This window comes from Emydura macquarii, unplaced genomic scaffold, assembly GCF_026122565.2.
Source record: "Emydura macquarii macquarii isolate MOO-44397 ecotype Brisbane River unplaced genomic scaffold, CSIRO-AGI_Emac_v2 contig_2768, whole genome shotgun sequence".
NCBI classification, from domain to species: Eukaryota; Metazoa; Chordata; order Testudines; family Chelidae; genus Emydura; species Emydura macquarii.
The window spans coordinates 23,495,834-23,515,649 of NW_027132905.1; the positions used below are offsets into that span (position 1 = coordinate 23,495,834).

Consider the following 19,816-nt stretch of genomic DNA (forward strand, 5'->3'; position numbering starts at 1 on the left):
CAGGGCACCTCCCACACAATCCATCTCATGTCCACTTTGAAAACTGCTGGAGTAGAGCAGGACATTTACTTCCCGTATCTTACATACAACTCTCCTGTTAATACACGTCAGAACCATATTAGCTTTTTTTTTTTTTTTTTTGCAACTTCATCACATTGCTGACTTATATTCAATGTGTGTTGCTCTATAACTCCCACATCCTTTTCAGCAGTACTACCAGCTAGCCAATTATTCCCCATTTTGTAGTTGTGCATTTGATTTTTTCCATCTGAAATATTTTGCACTTTTCTTTATTTAATTTAATCTTGTTGATTTCAGACCAATTCTCCAATTTATTAAAATTGTTTTGAATCTTGTCCTCCAAAGAGCTGGCAATCCCTCCCAACGTGGTGTCATCCATAATTTTTATAAGCATATTCTCTACTCTGTTATCCAAATCATTAATGAAAATATAAAATAGTGCCAGGCCCTATACTGACCCAGTGGGACTACCTAGATACACCTCCCAATTTGACAGTGAACCATTGATAACTACTCTTTGAGTATGGTTTTTCAAACAGTTGTGCCCCCCCTTATAGTCATTTCATCAAGGCGATATTTCCCTAGTTTGCTTATGAGACTGTCATGTGAGATAGTGTGAAAAGCCTTACTAAAATTAAAATTAAGCCTTACTTCCCTCATCCATTAGGCTAGTAACCCTGTCAAAGAAAGAGGTTAACTTGGTTTGGCATGATTTGTTTTTGACAAATCCATGCTGGCTATTCTTTATAATGCTATTATCCATTCAGTGCTTATAAATTGATTGTTTAACAATTTGTTCTAGTATCTTTTGAGGTATCAAAGTTAGGCTGACTGGTATATAATTCTCCAGGTTCTCTTTGTTCCCCATCTTAAAGATAAGTACTATGTTTGCCCTTGTCCAGTCCTCTAGAATCTCACCTGTCTTCTCTGAGTCATTGAAGATAATTGCTAACAGTTTCAAGATTGTTTCACCTAGTTCCTTAAGGAATTGTTTAAGGTGTTCTTATCATTAGATATTATACATTGAATCAACTGCTTAGTTATTTGGAGAGGCAAATAAGACAGGGGATGTTACATTTAGCATTCTCCTGGTGTCTAGTGGTTAGCAAATTTTCAGCACTGAGTTATCAGTAGCCTTCCCTGTTTTCTTTATGCTGTCTGTATCTGCAAAGTTGCATGCTCCTGTATTTTTTTAAAAAAGACAAAAAATGGAATGAGATTAGCAGCTAAATCCTTAATGACTGGATTTCAGGACTGTGTAATTGATTTTTGATATGCTGTTCTGTAGAAGTTGATTATAAGTAGTAATCACTCGTTTTCTAAGATAAATCAGCTCTGCATTTTGACTAGGTCTTCAAAACAAAAATAAATGAGATCCTAAAATAAAATGGCTATAATCCTTACTCTAAATATTAATAGAGGTACTTGTTGTAATTAGCTGAAGTTAAATGCACAAATCTTAGAGCTGAATCCTTGCCAAAGTTAGATTTTCTTGCATCATGTTTATGCAAATCAAAACACAGCTTTATCTAGCAACACCTCAACATTTAATTGTCTGGTGTTAGTTCCTGTAACAATAATCACATATCCATTTAGCTCTTTTAAATGGAAATTACTATGAGATTATAACAGGTTGAGTGGACTGAAAATGCAATTTGAAAATGAGGGAGAAAGCATAGAATTTATTTGCATCTCATTTATTTTAATTCATCTTTGTAAACTGTTTAGTGAATGAAATAAAAGCAACTGTATTGGAAAATTGTGAGGGAGCAGGTGGGACACAAGATAGACTGTGAGGTGCAGCAATGTGGGATAGATCAGCATGAATGGAGGGCACAACAGATAAGTTGTAGCTTCCGGTGAGTATTTAAGAACACTCACATATCTCTCAGTTAAGGTCCAGATTTGGGACAGAAACACAGAACCAGAGGCATTAGTGTGGGAGTCTGTCCTGGTATGAGATTAATTTCTTAAGGCAAATACCATTTTCAATATTAAATCTCCCTCTTGAAATTACTCATGTAAACATTAGTAATGATTGAAGTGAGATAACATCAGCTTTGTTTATGGGACACAAGTACATTTCAGTCTCAAATTCAAGGACCTTCTTCTTGAGGACTCACTGATGCAGTCATTCCCTGATGGTGCTCAGATACTATGGTGATGGGTGCCAATACAAAAACCTACCTCAGAACTGCATTGGCATGTTGAGTGCTATCAACATTTTGATAACCTCACACATCCACGTTTTTCTGGGAAGAAAACTCCTGCTGCTCAACATACAAATAGCCACTTGCAATTTACCACATCAGTATTTTGGTTGCACAATGTTAGTAATTCTGTAGTTTATCCCAGCCAGGATCATGGGGTGTTGTTGAGTGTAACATTGCACCATTAGATATATGAGGTTTTTCTTTGTAGTTTATCCCAGTATTCACATGACTTGTGACTTTTTGAGCACTTAACATCACCTAACCCTCCTACTTGTGAGGCAACTGTATGGAATTCAGCTGCCTGCACTCCCTGAGTGGAAAAGAGAAGGGGCTACTAGTTCTGAGAGCAGGGAAAATGTCCAGGTTAGGCTAGGGAGTAGCTCTCCCTGAAGCACCAGCTCATAGTTGGAGCAAGAGCATGCTACACCTTCTCTAACAAGGACCGCAGTGAGCATACTCCCCACAATAGCTGTGGAGGCATTATCCCTGCTCTTACCTATGCCAGCATAAAGCTCCACTGCTTGTGGGGAAACCTCTCCCGTAATATGGGATCAGGATCAAAGAGCTATAGTTAAGCCTACATAAGACAGTGTATCCTGTTTCTTTATATTGACCAATTCATGTCAGGTATTATTGACTACTGGTCATTATCAGTAGTGTGCTGAATGTTGTGCAGGCAATTTAATACAGAACTGAGAGTAAATTATGCTCTCAGGTTTGTTTGTTGTTTTTTTTGTTTTTGTTTTTGTTTTTGTTTTTTTGTTTTGTTTTTGTATACATTGTAATATCACTCAAATGAATTTTGCTGGAAATGCCATTAACCAGCTTCTAGAAGAACTCTTCCCTATTGTGACTTGCACAGTGACAGCAAAAAGAAGCAGCAGATGTGTGTGTAGGTAGTAGAACAAAAGCAAAATAGTTTGCTAGATAATCTTCAGTCATGATAGTCGTATTAGTGTTCCCAAAAGAAGTGGGAGTTAGTCATTTTGTTTGGGTTTCTATATAATTAATATGACATTGCAATTATACTCTGTGGTGTTACTTATTTTACAAATGAAAACGAAGTTCCTGTATTATCAAACAGGTGCTTCTTTATTCTCTGAGTAATGTTTTTGTATAGCTATTCTTGTATATAATTGTTCAGAAAGCTAGTACTTCAACTCCCTGTGACAAAAACCTAGTAACCTTTGCAAAGAAGATGCAACTTTCTTCTGAGCAAAAGGAGAGACCACAAACTCCGGTTTACTGGCAAAGCCTGAGTGCAGGATACAGCTGCTGTGATGAGGCAAAAACTTCAAGCTGTTCATAAAAATGCAAAACTCTTAAAAGAGCTGAATTTTCAAACCATTTGTTCCCCCTCACTCCCTCCAGGCAAAAAAATATCCAAGAAGGTAAAGACAACAGAGGAGCTAAAGCTAGTTATGCGGTGTGGTGCTTAGTGTGGCCCTCCATAGGTTCAGGCAACGACTTTGTTGTTCTCCCACCACTGGCTTTATAGGATCATAAACCGTAGTTTTGACAACGAGATTTTATTGCTCCTGTATGTTTGACAACTGTGGGTGTAGCAACATCACATGCTGATGGAAAGCCACAATGCAACATATAGTAGTAGAGAATTTGTGATCTAATAATTTTATGTCTAGAAGGAAAGGAAACTTTTAAAGTCCTGTGATTAGGATAATTATATTAAAAATAATTTATAATTCCTCCTCATCCTCACAGACACATCTGACTGATAGGAACTTATTAGCCCAATTTATTTGAGGAATTCACCACGAAAATCTTTTCATAATTTAGCTACTCTAAAAAGAATTGAGATTTCAAAGCAATGCTAGAATTTCCTTTAATTGCACAGACAGATGTCTTTAATATAATAATTAGCTATTCTCTATCTCCCCCAGTATATCTTAAAGTGCAGAGTTTCCATGGACAATTGACACGTACGCAGATTTTGCCACACAAAAACAGCAGAAACTTCTGAAAGTTTGCCCTGAACAGCTGAGTTCTGTTTCCAAGACTTCGTTTCTATTAAAACCTGGAATAAGATAGAAGAGCATTTCCTTTTGCAAGATTTTTTTTAACTGCTCTTAATGTCTTCAGGTCAGAACTAGTCTATTTGTCAATACCAAAACCTTCTGTGGGAAATCCCACATGCAGAACAATTTCTAAGAGTTACTGACTGAGGAAATGAAAACCGTTAAAGAGCTGAATTTTATTAACTGGAAAAAATCAGACTGAGGAAAAAGAATGATAATTAAAAAGAATTATTTTCTTATGAGCACAAAAATGTATTAATTTTAAAATTGCTTTTCATAGAACTGAATTCCTACAGAGTGGGTTGGGATGGGAATTGGGTTTACCCTGCCTGTGAAAATAATTCAGAATAACTTTTATGTCCTCTAGGAAGGCTCAGGATTAATTTACATATTGTTTGATGTGCAGTTTAAATTTGGATAAGAGAAAATGTTGCTTAATCAAAGCTACTGTAAAATATAAGCTGAAGAACAAATGAATGATGAATACTTCTTAAGTAGTCATTGCTGTCAAAAGATATCTAATTTAAAGACTTCTACTTTATTAATGGTGCATTCACAATTAAATTACTTAAGAAGCTTTATTAGATTACAGTGCTGGCCTGGATTTTCTGGGGCTTGGCCTCCAGTGAGTATACTTATTTATCTTTCTTAGAGCATTTGCAGTAGTGAACACTATAGTTAAGTTAACGCTATAGTTACATATTCAATTCCTAAAATCCTTTGTTTATTTGCTCACAACTTTCCAAAAGCATTTCCTGTGGGACTGAAACTTTTCATGCTGTGTTGTTTTTGTTTTTTGAAAGTCTTACTGAAGAAAGTGAGAAAGTGAAATATATTTACTCAGCTTAAATAAATTTATGGTGTGTTTTTTTTTTTTGTTTGGTTTTTTTTATTGCTTGCTAGGGACCTTAGCTTGCCAGATGCTGGGAGTTCAGCTTGCTCAGCAAACACCTTGTGGGATCAAAGCCCTAAGCCTCAAAAAGGACTGAACAAAAAACATTCTATGTGCCTGGACCTCTGAGGAAAAAAAGCCTCTGTGTTAAAAGTGGGGAAAGTAAAATGAGAAAATGTAGTAGGCGTTGTGTTCTCAACTTGGGGGTTGTGATTTCAGGAAGGGTCATGGCATCCCTCCTTTTTATATGGCTAGATTGAAGGGAGTGGCCTCAAAACTCTTTCCTGTTGTACCTTGGGGTCATGGTATGAAAAAAATGTTGAGAACTACTAGTGTGAGCAGTTGAAAAATTACTTCTGGGCATACTCTGTGGATATCTACTAAATGTTAACAGCCTATAACAAGACCAGAGGCCAGGTTGCAGGAAGGAGATTGTAAATTGTAAAATGTATCAGCAAAACACTCCTGCATTTTTTTAGTAAATTCTGGGAAATTTAATTGTTCTTTCTACTTATTAGAATTTTCACAGTAGCGGTTAGTATGGGCTAGGATTTACTGATTCACTGAACACAGCCTTCTTCCATTTGTATAGGTCCATGGAAGGAACTTATTGTCCATCGATTATGACCGAAACATACGCACAGAGAAAATATATGATGATCACCGGAAGTTTACATTGAGAATAATTTATGATCAGCTAGGACGTCCTTTTCTTTGGCTACCCAGCAGTGGGCTTGCTGCTGTCAACGTTTCTTATTTCTTCAATGGACGACTGGCTGGACTTCAACGCGGTGCCATGAGTGAAAGAACAGATATAGATAAACAAGGCAGGATCATATCCCGCATGTTTGCTGATGGGAAAGTGTGGAGTTACACATACCTGGAAAAGGTAAGTGACTTAATTGAAACTACAGCATTAGTTACAAAGGCCTGGATACACAAAAGATGTTAGGCATTATGATGCTGAGCATCACAGTGCCTAACTTTTAGACAGCTAGAAAAAGATCACTGGATTCACAAAGCCTATGTTAGGTGCCTATGCTCCCTATACAGTGAATGGGGAGAGATAGGCAATTTAGACTGTGGTTCACAAAAGCCAGTCTGCTACAAGTGAAGTCCAGCCTAAACTAGCTAATGGGACATACCAGTGGCGTACCATGATTTTCTGGTGCCTGGGGGCCAATACATGTATTTGTGTCCCTGCCCTGGCAGTGGCACTGCCCCCGGGGGAGGTCTGCGGACTTGTTTCCCACTCTCCCCCACCCCCCATGGTGATGGTGGGGGCGGCAGCAGTGGCGTACCAAGGGGGTCTTGCACCCGGGTGCCAGCCTAAGGGTGGGGGGATGCTGGCTGGGCCCTCCTCCTCGGAGCCACCCCCCCACTGACATCCCTGGCAGCTGTGCCAACTCAACCCGCGGCTCCCTTGTTGTGCCCAGTGAGGGGGCGGAGGGGACCGGAGGCGGTCAGCAGAGGAGCCAGTCACAAACTTGGCCAGTCAGAGTTTTTGGCACTATATCTGGTCGGCACGGCTGCCAGGGATGTGAGGGGGGGGAGACAGCGGGAGGGGGCCATGCCTCCAGGCACCGGCTGGGCCCTCCTTGGAGGAACTGCCCCCCTCCCGCTCTCTCTCCCCCCCTTTGATACGCCACTGGGACATACCAACCAGAGGAATGTGTGCCCCTCTTACGGAGATAGGCACTTAAGTCTGGGGTGCAGGGAGGGGCCTGTCTCTGTTAGCAATTCACAGCCCTCTTTGGACTTAGACACTTGTTTTGTTTTTGCAAGAAGCTGGAGGTGGAGAGAAATCTCCCTCATAACTTTAGCCCAGGTGAGTACCCTAATAACTGGGCTCATGGGATACCCCTTGTTTATCCCCCCTCCACCTGAGGGGGAGAAAGGATTTGCCATCTCCCAGATGAGTACTCTAACCAGCTGGCTATAAGATATTCTGATGGGGGGCTCCCTAAGTCTCTCCAGAGTGCAGCAGCTTCAACAGGAGAGACTGGTGGAGACCCACATTAGAAGGCACTAACCACTGGGCTAAATGTTATGAGGGAGCTCTTCTTCCTCCCCTTGTCCCCCCAGCCCCAGCTGTTTTGTCAATTTGCCTGAGATGTGCTCAGACAGCGCCCACCAGATTGGGCCCCCATGAGACTTAGGCGACAGATTGCCTCTCTGCCCCTGGTTTAAGAATAGCTATGGGGCTAAGGTGGGAGATAGGTGCTTGGATGCCTAGAGGAAGACAACAATGCACACAGGCAAAGAGGCAGAGGTATAGGGTTCTAATGAGCTTTTCTTGCAAAAACTTAGGGATCAGATGATTTTAGGCACCTACAGGGTTAGGTAGGAGTTTTGGGCATTGCAGTGGTGCCAAAACAGGGACTTAGGCACTTAGCGTCTTTTATGCATTCAGCACAGAGATTCTGCTATTACATGTTCATTCTGACCTTCATATATACATACATATAAATGACCTAGGATTCTTAGTGTTCAGGCGGTTAAAAAGCCTTTTGTGCCGGATCTATGAATTTTTTAGTTTTTCATTTAATCAAAGGAAATACTTTGTTCATGGTTCAGCTCTTCTGATATTTCCATAGAATAGGTCACCATATAATAGCATGAACTAACAGGATGAATTTTACTATTTTAAAATGCATGACTAAACCTGACAGAATACCCAGTAGCTGCAGATATCACATCTTTAATCATTATTTATTAAATGAAAATATGGTGATTCATTTCTATTTAGCCTAATTTAAGACACTTTGATCTTGAAATTTTATCTAATCCTTAAAAACACTGCACGCTGTGTTCTCTACTCCCCGCCCAACCCCCCACCCCCAGTCTATTGTTTTAGGTATGCTAGAACCATTCTCTCTGCTAACTTCTACACACATATTTTACAGTTCTCATTGTAAATTACAACTGCCAGAGGAGATATAAATTAAGGCATTAAGTTTATTTCCCCAAAACAGTATAGAAAGAAGGTGGAAGAAGTTGATACAAATGTTCCTTCCATTTCCTTCTCAGGATTGATCTTTTTTTCAAAGAGGAAAACTTACATATCATAGATATATTAGGATCTTATTTATGTTTTTATTATTGTAAAAGTGAAACCTATTCAATAAATTTCTTGATTTAAAAATTTGCTTTATCCCCCATAAGTTCAGGAAGTGAAAGAAACTGAAAGACAGTAAAAATATATAATTTGTCTTTTCTCTTTAACAGTCCATGGTACTACTGCTTCAGAGTCAACGGCAGTACATCTTTGAGTACGATTCCTCTGACCGCCTCCACGCTGTCACCATGCCTAGTGTTGCTCGGCACAGCATGTCCACTCACACATCTATTGGCTACATTAGGAATATTTATAACCCTCCTGAAAGCAATGCTTCAGTGATTTTTGATTACAGCGATGATGGGAGGATTTTGAAAACATCTTTTTTAGGAACTGGTCGACAAGTCTTCTACAAATATGGGAAACTATCCAAGTTGTCTGAAATTGTTTATGATAGTACTGCAGTTACTTTTGGATATGATGAAACTACCGGAGTCCTGAAAATGGTTAATTTACAGAGTGGCGGCTTTTCTTGTACAATCCGCTACCGTAAAATTGGCCCACTGGTTGACAAACAAATCTACAGGTTTTCTGAAGAAGGCATGGTCAATGCAAGGTTTGATTACACCTATCATGATAATAGTTTTCGGATTGCTAGTATCAAGCCTATAATAAGTGAGACACCTCTTCCAGTTGATCTATATCGGTATGATGAGATCTCTGGCAAAGTAGAGCATTTTGGCAAATTTGGAGTAATCTATTATGATATAAATCAAATAATTACTACGGCGGTGATGACACTGAGTAAACACTTTGATACCCATGGGCGCATTAAAGAAGTTCAGTATGAAATGTTCAGATCACTCATGTATTGGATGACAGTCCAATATGACAGCATGGGAAGAGTAACAAAGAGAGAACTGAAGCTTGGACCTTATGCCAACACAACCAAATATACCTATGATTATGATGGAGATGGGCAGCTCCAAAGTGTGGCAGTAAATGACAGACCAACTTGGCGTTATAGTTATGATCTCAATGGGAATCTTCATCTCTTGAATCCAGGGAACAGTGTACGATTGATGCCACTACGCTATGATCTAAGAGACAGGATTACACGTCTGGGTGACATGCAATACAAAATTGATGATGATGGGTTCCTGTGTCAACGAGGCGCAGATATATTTGAGTACAACTCCAAAGGTCTGTTAACAAGAGCTTACAACAAAGCAAGTGGATGGAGTATTCAGTACCGTTATGATGGAGTAGGGCGAAGGGCTTCTTGTAAGACTAACTTAGGGCACCATCTTCAGTACTTTTACGCTGACCTTCACAACCCAACAAGAATGACACATGTTTATAATCATTCCAATTCAGAAATTACCTCTCTATATTATGATCTACAAGGCCATCTCTTTGCAATGGAAAGCAGCAGTGGAGAAGAATACTATGTTGCCTCTGACAACACTGGTACACCACTGGCAGTATTCAGTATTAACGGCCTCATGATCAAGCAACTTCAGTACACCGCATATGGAGAGATATATTATGATTCCAACCCTGATTTTCAATTGGTCATTGGATTTCATGGAGGGCTGTATGATCCTCTGACCAAACTGGTTCATTTTACTCAGAGAGACTATGACGTTCTCGCTGGGCGTTGGACATCACCCGATTACACAATGTGGAAAAATATTGGTAAGGAGCCTGCTCCATTCAACTTATACATGTTCAAGAGCAACAACCCTCTCAGCAATGAACTTGATTTAAAGAATTACGTAACAGGTGAGAACTCATTAGCGGTGGTTTGCTAAAAAGTTTTAGTGCAAATTTCTGAAGTTTAGAATTTTGTGTTGGAAAAAGAAATAAATCAAACTTCTCTATTCCAGGACTTTCCTTCCCCTGTCTCCTCATCCACTTCCAGAACCCTTCTCCCATCAAGCTAGGACCACCTTCCCATTTGATAGTATGAAAAGGACAGCATAGTCTTGACCCCGACACTGGGTTGTGACCCCCCAGATTCAGAACCTATGAAAGAGAGGCACACGTGGTATTAAATAAAAGGAAATTACTTTCAACTAATAATAAATGCTTAGTTTTTATGTAGCACTTTTCATGTAGATTTAAAAATGCTTTACAAAGGATGGTACCATTATCCCCACTTTGCAAAGGGAAAGACGAAGACAGATGAAACGGCTTTCCCAAAGAAGTCACCCAGTGGCAGAGTCAGAAATTAGAACTCAGGACACAGGACTGGGGGTCAGGAGACCTCTCTCTTCAATAATATTCTCAGAATTACTTACTGACTTTGCCCATACACACAACATCAATTACTACTAGGAGTGGCACTGATTAAATATTAACTTCCTCCATTCTGCCTTTAAATTTAAAACTGTTTTAGCTCTTGCTTTAAAAAAAAAAAAAAAAAAAAAGAACCTTAAGCAATGTTCTATTTGGAAGACCGAGGAACATCTGTAGTGTTAAGATGTGGAGATAATAAATCAGTTTAGATTGCATATATGGGTTTGGGTGAAACATCTAACTTCCTCTCATTTACTACTAATTTGCCACTTAGTAGGATCACATAGTACTGAGCTAGCTGCAAACAATTTTTTAAAAAGAAAGATAATTAAGATGTATTCAGGAGAAACTCTTTGAGAAGCGAGTCTGCAGCATGCTGTAATTATAGCAGCAGTAAAATTTAAAAAAAAACAAAAAACAAAAACAAAAAACTACCACAATTTTAGAGGCAAAATTTTAAGAAAAATGTGACTTTTCTTCATGGGAAGTTATGACTGTTAATTCTTTGTGACTGTGACTATATTGAATGCGTGTAATTCCTCAGGTTGCCCTTCAGCCGTTTTGCATTCTAAAGACACTGGTATTTGCTCTTGATAGGGGGGAAAGAATTTATCAGTGATCACAAATACCTTAAATTCTTGGGGTCAAATTTCTGTTGTCCTTAATTGAACAAAACTATCAATATCAGTCAGCGTTTGGCTTAGTTAATAACTGCACACTTTGGCCTCTAGTGATTAACTTTAGAAGCCTCTAAATTCAGTGGGTCCTGTCTCACTTTAAGAGATTTCATTGCACTTAGAAGATGTTATATTCATTTTCATTCATGCACCCACAGAAGAAATTCAGAAAAGATACACTAATTGCTTGTACAGTATGAAATTTTAATTCCACAAAAAATGATTTATTGCTAATGCACATACTTCCGACTATCATAGGATCCCCTGGGCTAAAAGAATGTTCTTGGACAAGAAGTTGTTATATATGGAGTTAATTTTCATAAGTGAGAAATAAATACAACCTTCATACACAGCCTTCTAGACCCATTTACTGTTAACACTGATGCTGATTTGCTGACAGCTTTTTGCTGAGGGAGAGAATTTCTCCAGCTGTGTAACGACAGCCTGTGAAGAACATTAGAAATGGAAAATAATTAACTATTAGAATGAGAGTGCGCCGCCTCTTTATTGCTAAATGAGAACAACTAAAGTAAATTGTTTGGGAGATAATGTTGTACCATATGATATAACAAATTGAAGCCATTAGAAAAAGAAGTCATAGTACTATGCAGTACATAGCTGAAGGGAAAATGTATAATATAATGGAAAATCTGTACAAAATTATTTAATGTAACACAGATGAGATACACAATTTCAGATTCTATTATTTATTTCAATATCTAGGAGAAAAATTTACACATTCAAAACTTCCCAACCTACCAAAATTAGTTTTTTAATGGCTCACCTCACCCTATCCCACCCCTAAAAGTCGCTGGGAAAACAAGCTTGAAACATGCCATGGATGTCAACAGATTCAAGCTCTGGCGGATGAAGTGAGGGGTTGAGTTTGACACTCACTGACCTTTTTACCAAGAATGCCCTGTCATCAGTTCCCTTTCCTTTAAATCTGGGGTTTATTATTGTCATTCCAATCAGTTTATCTCAGCAGCCACAATAGTACCCAGAGAGAGGAAGTATCTAAATCAGGCAGGAAAGATGCTCAACATTTTTCAAAACAATTTTAAAAAAAAAACAAAACTAATTTTTTTTCAATGAAACTCCAGAAAGTTTTCATTCTCCCTCCCCATTTTCAGTGGCAAGAGAGAAAGAAAAAAGGGAGATGAAAAAAAAACATTTTCAATAAAAATAATCCAAAAGTCGTTCCTTTTCATAACTTGCAGACTGAATATTTTGAATGCTTCTGGAAAAATCCTTTCAACCACTTTAATCATGTTGCTTAATGCACTGCTGGAAGATGTGCAGATACCACAGTAATAAGTGCAGAATAAGAACCTATATAGAATAGAACAGAACCATCTGGTAGTCACGATCCAAACCAGGTAGAGCTTCTTAGGGAAAAACCAATACCTTGGATTTTGCAAAAAACTGATATTGGAGCACAGGAGGAATGCTCGCTGTGAAACATCACTATGTAAGGCCTTGAGCCTGCAAAGAATTATGCATATGTTTAACTTTATAAACTTGACTTGAATGGAACTAGTCACCTGCTTAAATCTTTGCCAGAGTAGGGCCAAAGAAGGGAACCACATTTTGTGCCAGAGGAAGTTTCCAAGTGTTCTCACAAGCATTAATCCAGTAAATTAGAGTATAGCTCCGTTGCAGTAATCCAGTTAGGAGGTGACAGAGCTATGGATATCTATGATGAGCTGTAGCAAATGTTTAGATCACTCATATACTGGATGTCAGTTCCATATGACAGTATGGAAAGAGTAACCAGAGAGTGGATATAGAATCAGAAATGGAGGGCTGGAAGGGTCCTCAAGAGGTCACCTAATGCATCCACTGAGATAGGATTAAATATACCTAGACCATCCCTGACAGATTTTTGTCTTAAAAACTTCCCTTGACAAAGATTCCACAACCTCTCTAGGTAATCTTTTCCAGTATTTAACTATCCTTATAATTATATGTCACTGATTGGCTATTTATAATGTATCTAAAATAGTCATTCTTGCATCAGTTCACCCTGACAGAGTACGACTATGAGAGCTGCCAAGCAATAACAGGTTAGAAATTCTGAGGTCAAACTCTGCTCAAAATCCAGAGTTTAGGCCATATGTTCCCTGAGATACACATTTACCACACATCTTCATTTCTCACTCATTTATTTACTTTTGATTTTTAGATGTGAAGAGTTGGTTGGTGATGTTTGGATTTCAGCTCAGCAACATCATTCCAGGTTTCCCTAGAGCAAAAATGTACTTTGTGCCACCTCCATATGAGTTGTCAGAGAGTCAAGCCTGTGAAAATGGACAGGTATCCTGAAGTTCTTTATGTCTTAAAGTGATTTTATTGGTCTTGTATTGTATTTGGGTATCATTTTATGACTATAGACATAGGGTCCACAATAAGTAGAGTGTACAATATGTGTTTAACTGAAATTCACATTACTAGGATAGTCAGCTTTTGTAGTACTGAACATGCCATCTTTCTTGTCAACCTAGATTATTACCATAATTGCAGTATCTTTAGTTCTTCATATATATATACACCCTTGAGTTGTTACTTGATTAACAATGGCAAAGGGAAATTTAAAGGTACATCTTACCATCTGTTCTATCTATATCATTATAATTCTTATGCATTTTAGGTATGATTTGTAATTACTATACTGCTAAAGAACAGTTTTACTCGATATTGTATAGGGAAGATTTGATATTTTTTAGTTGTTTAATTAATTTGTTTAATTTTTGGTGGGTTTGGGTTGTCAATTTGGGTGTTTCAATTAAAATATTATACACTGATGTTTACTTCTTTGTCAGATTAGGAAAGTCATATGCTTTCACAAAAAAATATACTTGAAATTACTTATTCAATACTGGACCAATTTCTGGTCTCAGAAGTCAGTAGAGTTACTCCACATTTATAGGAACGTAAACAGTCTTGTCTTATACATTTTTTAGACGCATCTAAGTCATTTAGGAACCCAAGTCCTATTTTCAAAAGTAATTAATTTTGGGCCTGGTCTACACCTAAAACTTTTATCACTCAGGGAGGTGAAAAATATTCACCCCCTTGAAAGACATAGTTAAATTGACCTAATCCACGATGTAGACATCTCTAGATCAATGGAAGAATTCTTCCAGTCCACCTCAGTACTGCCGGCTGGTTCACACTGTGGACTTATGTCAATTTAAAGTCACCTATATCAATTTAAGTACTCCGACATTCACACTGTCACCACTGTTAAGTCGACTTAAGGTGTCAGTAAAATCGATTTAATAAGACCACCTCTGCAAGTGGCGTAGCACCTAAATCAACTTTGTAAATTCGAATTAATGTTTGTGTGAACGTAATGGAGCTTAATTCAAATTAATTAACCTCCGGAATGTATCCCATTATGCTCCATTTTCACCTCTCTGGCCAATCAATCTGTGATGGTTTGTGGTCACAATAGCAGGTAAAGTCCTCTCCCCTCAAGCCCTGGGAAGATTTTATTTTCCTCTTTGTTTGGGAGGGGAAAAGGCATGCTGGGGAAGGGACATCTGGTGGGTTCTCTTTCTTCAGTTCCAGTCTCTGTGTGTGTGTTGAATGCAAGCAGAGAAATCCAACACACCCACAACCCCCGTCTTTCTATCTGTGAGAGTTTGGAATGCACCTAGAGAAAGCAACCCCCTCCCACACCCCCCACTCCGATCCTGTCTGTGTGTGTGTTGAATGCAAATAGAGAAAGCAACCCCCCCACGCCCTCCATCCCTATCCTGTCTGTGTGTGTGTTGAATGCAAGACAACAAATCCAACTATCTGTGTGTGTTTGGAATGCAAGCTGAGAAATCAGAACCCCCACCCCACCCCATCCTAATCAGTTCCCAATAGCTCCCCATTTTTCTTTGGACTGCAGGCAGAGAAATCCCCCCTTCCCCCCACCCCCCAAAAAAACCAAACCCATCCTGTCTCTGTGTTTGTGATGCCAGCTGATTACCCCCCAGCCCTCCATGCTCTCTGCATTAGAAAGTCACTTGCCACATTGTATAAAATCATAATTATGACAACTGAAACATATGTCTCTTCTTACTCTTCAGTACACAAACTTGAGGCAACACTGTGTCACACCATCATTGCTGAAATTGATCAATAGGTACATTCTTCCTAACTTTAAAAACTGTGTCTACATTGTATCCAAGCATCATTAGTTCAAAAATCTTACATATGTATATTGTTCTTCACTAATTTGGCTGTGGCTATCTTATTTTTTTTTTCATTCTGAAGACACCTCGCCAGCGGCCCAACCATTAGTCAGTGCTGCACACAGATTGTCTCAGATTAGGAAAAGGAAGATACTAAACACCCTACCCTATCCCACCCCTGGAGAGAGTGAAGGAACCCTTCCCCCAACCCCTTCACCCAAGAGATGACTGTTCAAAAATAAAATTTTGCATCTTTTCAAAACATTTCTTTATTAAAGAAAATCTGGTTCATGAGTGATTTGCCAGGCACAGATCTGGCAAGCAACAAATGGGAGGAGGGGTGCTGGGTGGTTGAGAACAGGCAAGCAATGGGGGGGGGGTGCATGAAAAAAGGCAAGCAACGTACGGGGGGGGGGGTGGATGAGATAAAGCAAGCAAAATACGGAGGGGGGTGCATGAGAAAAGGCTAGCATCACACGGGGACAGAAATTACTAATGCATCACTCATTCATTGCCTGCAGCAATTGGGAATTGGTCTGCTGGATGTCTTGAAGCAGGGCAGCCGCGGCTGCTTCGCCTTCTTGCTCTTTTTCTCAAGTACCCTATGCTAAGCCGCGAAAGGCAATGGCAAAATCAGGGAGCAAAAAAACCGGCTCAAAAATCCTTTTCCTGTTTGTTTGGGAGGGGGAAAAGGTGGGGGAAGCAGCGATGCATCCTGGGATAATGCCACAGCCTCCATCAGTAGTTGCACTGTGGAATAGCTACCCCGATTGCACTGCTTTCTAATTCGAATTAAGGCTGGAATGTGTGAATGCAAGAGACCAGCTCAAATAGCATAGTGAGAACAGTCTGCTGCTATTTCTTTAAATCGGCTGCTGAACGTCGATTTAAACTAATGCGAATTAGCGCTACAATGTGAACATAGCCTCAGAGAAGTGGGTTTACTACAGTGATAGAAGAGCCTGCAGATGTGCTGCTATAACATTCTAGTGTAGACATGTCCTAAATTCTTAGGAACCTATGTCTCATTGAAAGGCTCCTAAGTCACTTTTGAAAAGGGGACAAGTTCCTAAGGCACTATGGCACATTTTACCCTTATATCTTCTGCGCAGGAATGTTCAGAAATCATATGCAATCTGTTAATACAGTAGTTCCATTGGTTCCACTGACCCTCTTTAAAAGTGTTAGCTGATTGGCTCCTGAATATTCTTGTGATGGGCATGCTGTAGATACTCAGGATAGATAAATCTTTATGCATATACTATACAAATATTGGATCTGAAAAGTCAAATGCACAAAGTATTTTTACCTGCCATTAATCAGTTCTACAATACTTTGAAAAGTGAGTTCTTTATGTTGGTATGTACTGTTCTCTTTAGTTGGTTACTGCATAACGCTGTACAGTATATAGGCAGGCTACAGTTTGAGTGATACCTTATAATTATTTACAGCACCATTTCTCATTGTTCTTTTTGATAAGATTTAAAATGGATCTCTGAAGTCAGCATTTTCAAGCTGTCTAGATATATGATTTGTTTATTTTTGCAGCTAATTACTGGAGTCCAACAGACAACAGAACGACACAATCAAGCATTCATGGCCCTCGAGGGACAGGTCATCTCTAAAAGATTACATGCCAATATTAGAGAGAAAGCTGGACACTGGTTTGCAACAACTATTCCCATAATTGGGAAAGGGATCATGTTTGCTGTGAAGGAAGGCCGCGTAACCACTGGCATTTCCAGCATAGCCACAGAAGACAGCAGAAAAATTGCCTCTGTGCTTAACAGTGCTTACTACCTGGAAAAGATGCACTATAGCATTGAGGGAAAGGATACCCATTACTTTGTCAAGATTGGCTCGTCCGACAGTGACCTTGTCACCCTGGCGATGACCAGTGGGCGGAAGGTACTGGACAGTGGAGTAAACGTTACAGTTTCCCAACCAACCCTCCTTATCAATGGAAGGACTCGAAGGTTTACTAATGTTGAATTCCAGTATTCTACCCTGCTACTTAACATACGGTATGGACTGACCCCCGACACGCTGGACGAAGAAAAGGCACGAGTGTTAGACCAAGCTCGACAGCGAGCCTTAGGATCCGCATGGGCCAAAGAGCAGCAGAAGGCGCGGGATAGCAAAGAGGGCAGCCGCTTATGGACTGATGGAGAAAAGCAACAGCTTTTGAGCACAGGAAGGGTTCAAGGTTACGAGGGATACTATGTACTTCCAGTGGAGCAGTACCCAGAGCTAGCAGACAGTAGCAGCAACATCCAGTTTTTAAGACAGAATGAAATGGGAAAGAGGTAACAAATTAACCTGCTGTCATCCTCTGCTGGATGAATCAGTAGTCATAACTGTTATCTCCTCTCCTAAGGAGATGAAGACCTAACTGGGGGCACTAGGCTGAGCTACTTTGGGATAGTAAGTGGCAAGAAAGCTCACATTTTTTGAGTTAAATGCTACTGTTCAAGTGATTAAAAACCACATCCTGAAGTGGACTAAAGCCAGACTGATAACTTTAACCATACAAATTAAAAAGTACCCCTAAAAATATTACCCACTTGTTCTGGGTCTAACGAAAAAAAAAAAAAGATAAAAATAGAAAAAAGAAGGCCTCATATTATATTACCTCACTCCATTCACACGTGAGCAAACTTTAAGAAATCCAAGAGGGCCACCTTCACTAGACCAGCTGATGAAACAAAAATGATTCAGACTGCTTGTTTGATAAATTTTCAAGAGGTTTTCGTTTAAAGCAAAATACAGGTGCATTTAAAACATGACTTTGGGGTGATTTGTGTGTAGTAGCTGGAGGAAAATGAGAACACGAGAGAGCGCGCACTGGAAATACTAAATTTAAAAATGTATTTAAAAAAAAACAAACCTGCACTTGCACTCAGACCCTGCATTTGTCTGGCCTGAAGTTTAATTTATTCAAAGAGGGCAGAGTGTAAAGTTAAATTCAAAATGGTGGCTATAATTACTACAAATAAATTTCATACTCTGTTTGTCTTTGAAGATTCCATTGTGGACAGTATAACACAGTTACAGGGTGTAGTCTGTTTAGATTCAGTAGTTTGTTGGTATCAGTTCCAGTAGAGCTGTGGGCATTGTGTTACACTATTGCAAATGGGCACCACTTCAGATCACCCTGTACATACATCAGCCAGAAGGCACAATCACTGTTTCAGATTTTAAAATTATTAGTGTGTTTGTTTGGTCAAGAAACTGAGACAATCACATTACGGTCACCACAAAAAAACAAAAACAAAAAAAAAAAAAACCTAATAAGAACTTTGGTACAAGAACTTTTTTGTAATATACATGTATGAATTGTTCATTGAGTTTTTATATTAATTTTAATTTGCTGCTAAGCAAGGAATAGAGACAGGCAAAGATAATTTATGGCAAAGTGTTTAAATTGTTTATACGTAATAAAGTCTCTAAAACTCCCGTGAATTATTTGTCTCTATTGTGGAAATGTTTTGAGAGAGAAAATTGTGCAGCTGTAGTTCTACCCTCACTGACTCAATTGTAGGAGCAGGACCATAATCACTTTATTGCATCCTACCTTTACCAAGTATGCAGCTGTTTGAATCTATCATTGTACAGACAGCAGGCCTACAACTTTTCCCATTTACGTTGGTGTACATTGATTTAGTGGAGGTTTCACTGGACTCATACTAGTGTACTCTGAGCAGACTTTCCCCCTAGTGACATGCCATTCCTTTGGGTTTGTCCTGACTTGCAATGGATGGCTGCACTTATCCTGCACACACAAGACGACAGTGGTAACGCATTCAAAGTTGTTGGCCCCATTAGTGAGACATGTGGAATCAGATATCAATGCCAGCCTTTTAGAACCTTTATTTAGTTCTAGTGACTACCACTTTGGGGTTCTTAATTCAAGTTCGAACACCTACTCTTTATTCAATAAATAGTTCCAGATGGCTTGTCACTGACCAGATTTTGTATGGCTGAAGGAACGTTGATATGTATTTGAGCAATTCTGAAGTAGAACCTTTACTGAGTTTTATTGTAAATGTGTCTCTTTTCCCTGAACTAAGACAGTTTATTCATGTTATGTAGAAGTTTAACTTTACTTTTGTGACAGGCTGCAGAGAATATATTGCCATTGCCACTGATATCAATGAATTCAATATGTCCACTAAAGAACTAAGCTTATTAGGTCACATTTTAAGAAGTGACCCCTTGACTTCAGTTGCATTTTTTTAAACACACCCACACACACTTTTGTCAACTGCCTAACTGCATCCCCTATGACTGGTGAACATGTAATTGCCATTATTTCCGTGTGCAATTAATAAATTTCTTGAATTTTGATTTTATTTTTTAATACATTTCAAAAGTCAAGTGATTATCAATAGCCATACAAAACAGATTCATTCTGTTAATGAAAAAGGATGA

The 19,816-nt window shown here is 39.1% G+C and overlaps 1 protein-coding gene across 1 annotated transcript in view; it reads left to right on the top strand.

Annotated features, from left to right (window-relative positions):
* The window catches only part of TENM2 (teneurin transmembrane protein 2), a 722,842-nt gene extending 704,001 nt beyond the window's left edge, over nt 1–18,841 (top strand). Inside the window, exons 28-31 of the mRNA XM_067566613.1 lie at nt 5,755–6,051; nt 8,391–10,005; nt 13,384–13,514; nt 16,934–18,841. Coding sequence (XP_067422714.1) covers nt 5,755–6,051; nt 8,391–10,005; nt 13,384–13,514; nt 16,934–17,695 — 2,805 coding nt within the window. The 3' untranslated portion in view covers nt 17,696–18,841. The remainder of the gene's footprint in view (nt 1–5,754; nt 6,052–8,390; nt 10,006–13,383; nt 13,515–16,933) is intronic.
* Nucleotides 18,842–19,816: the final 975 nt, after the last annotated feature.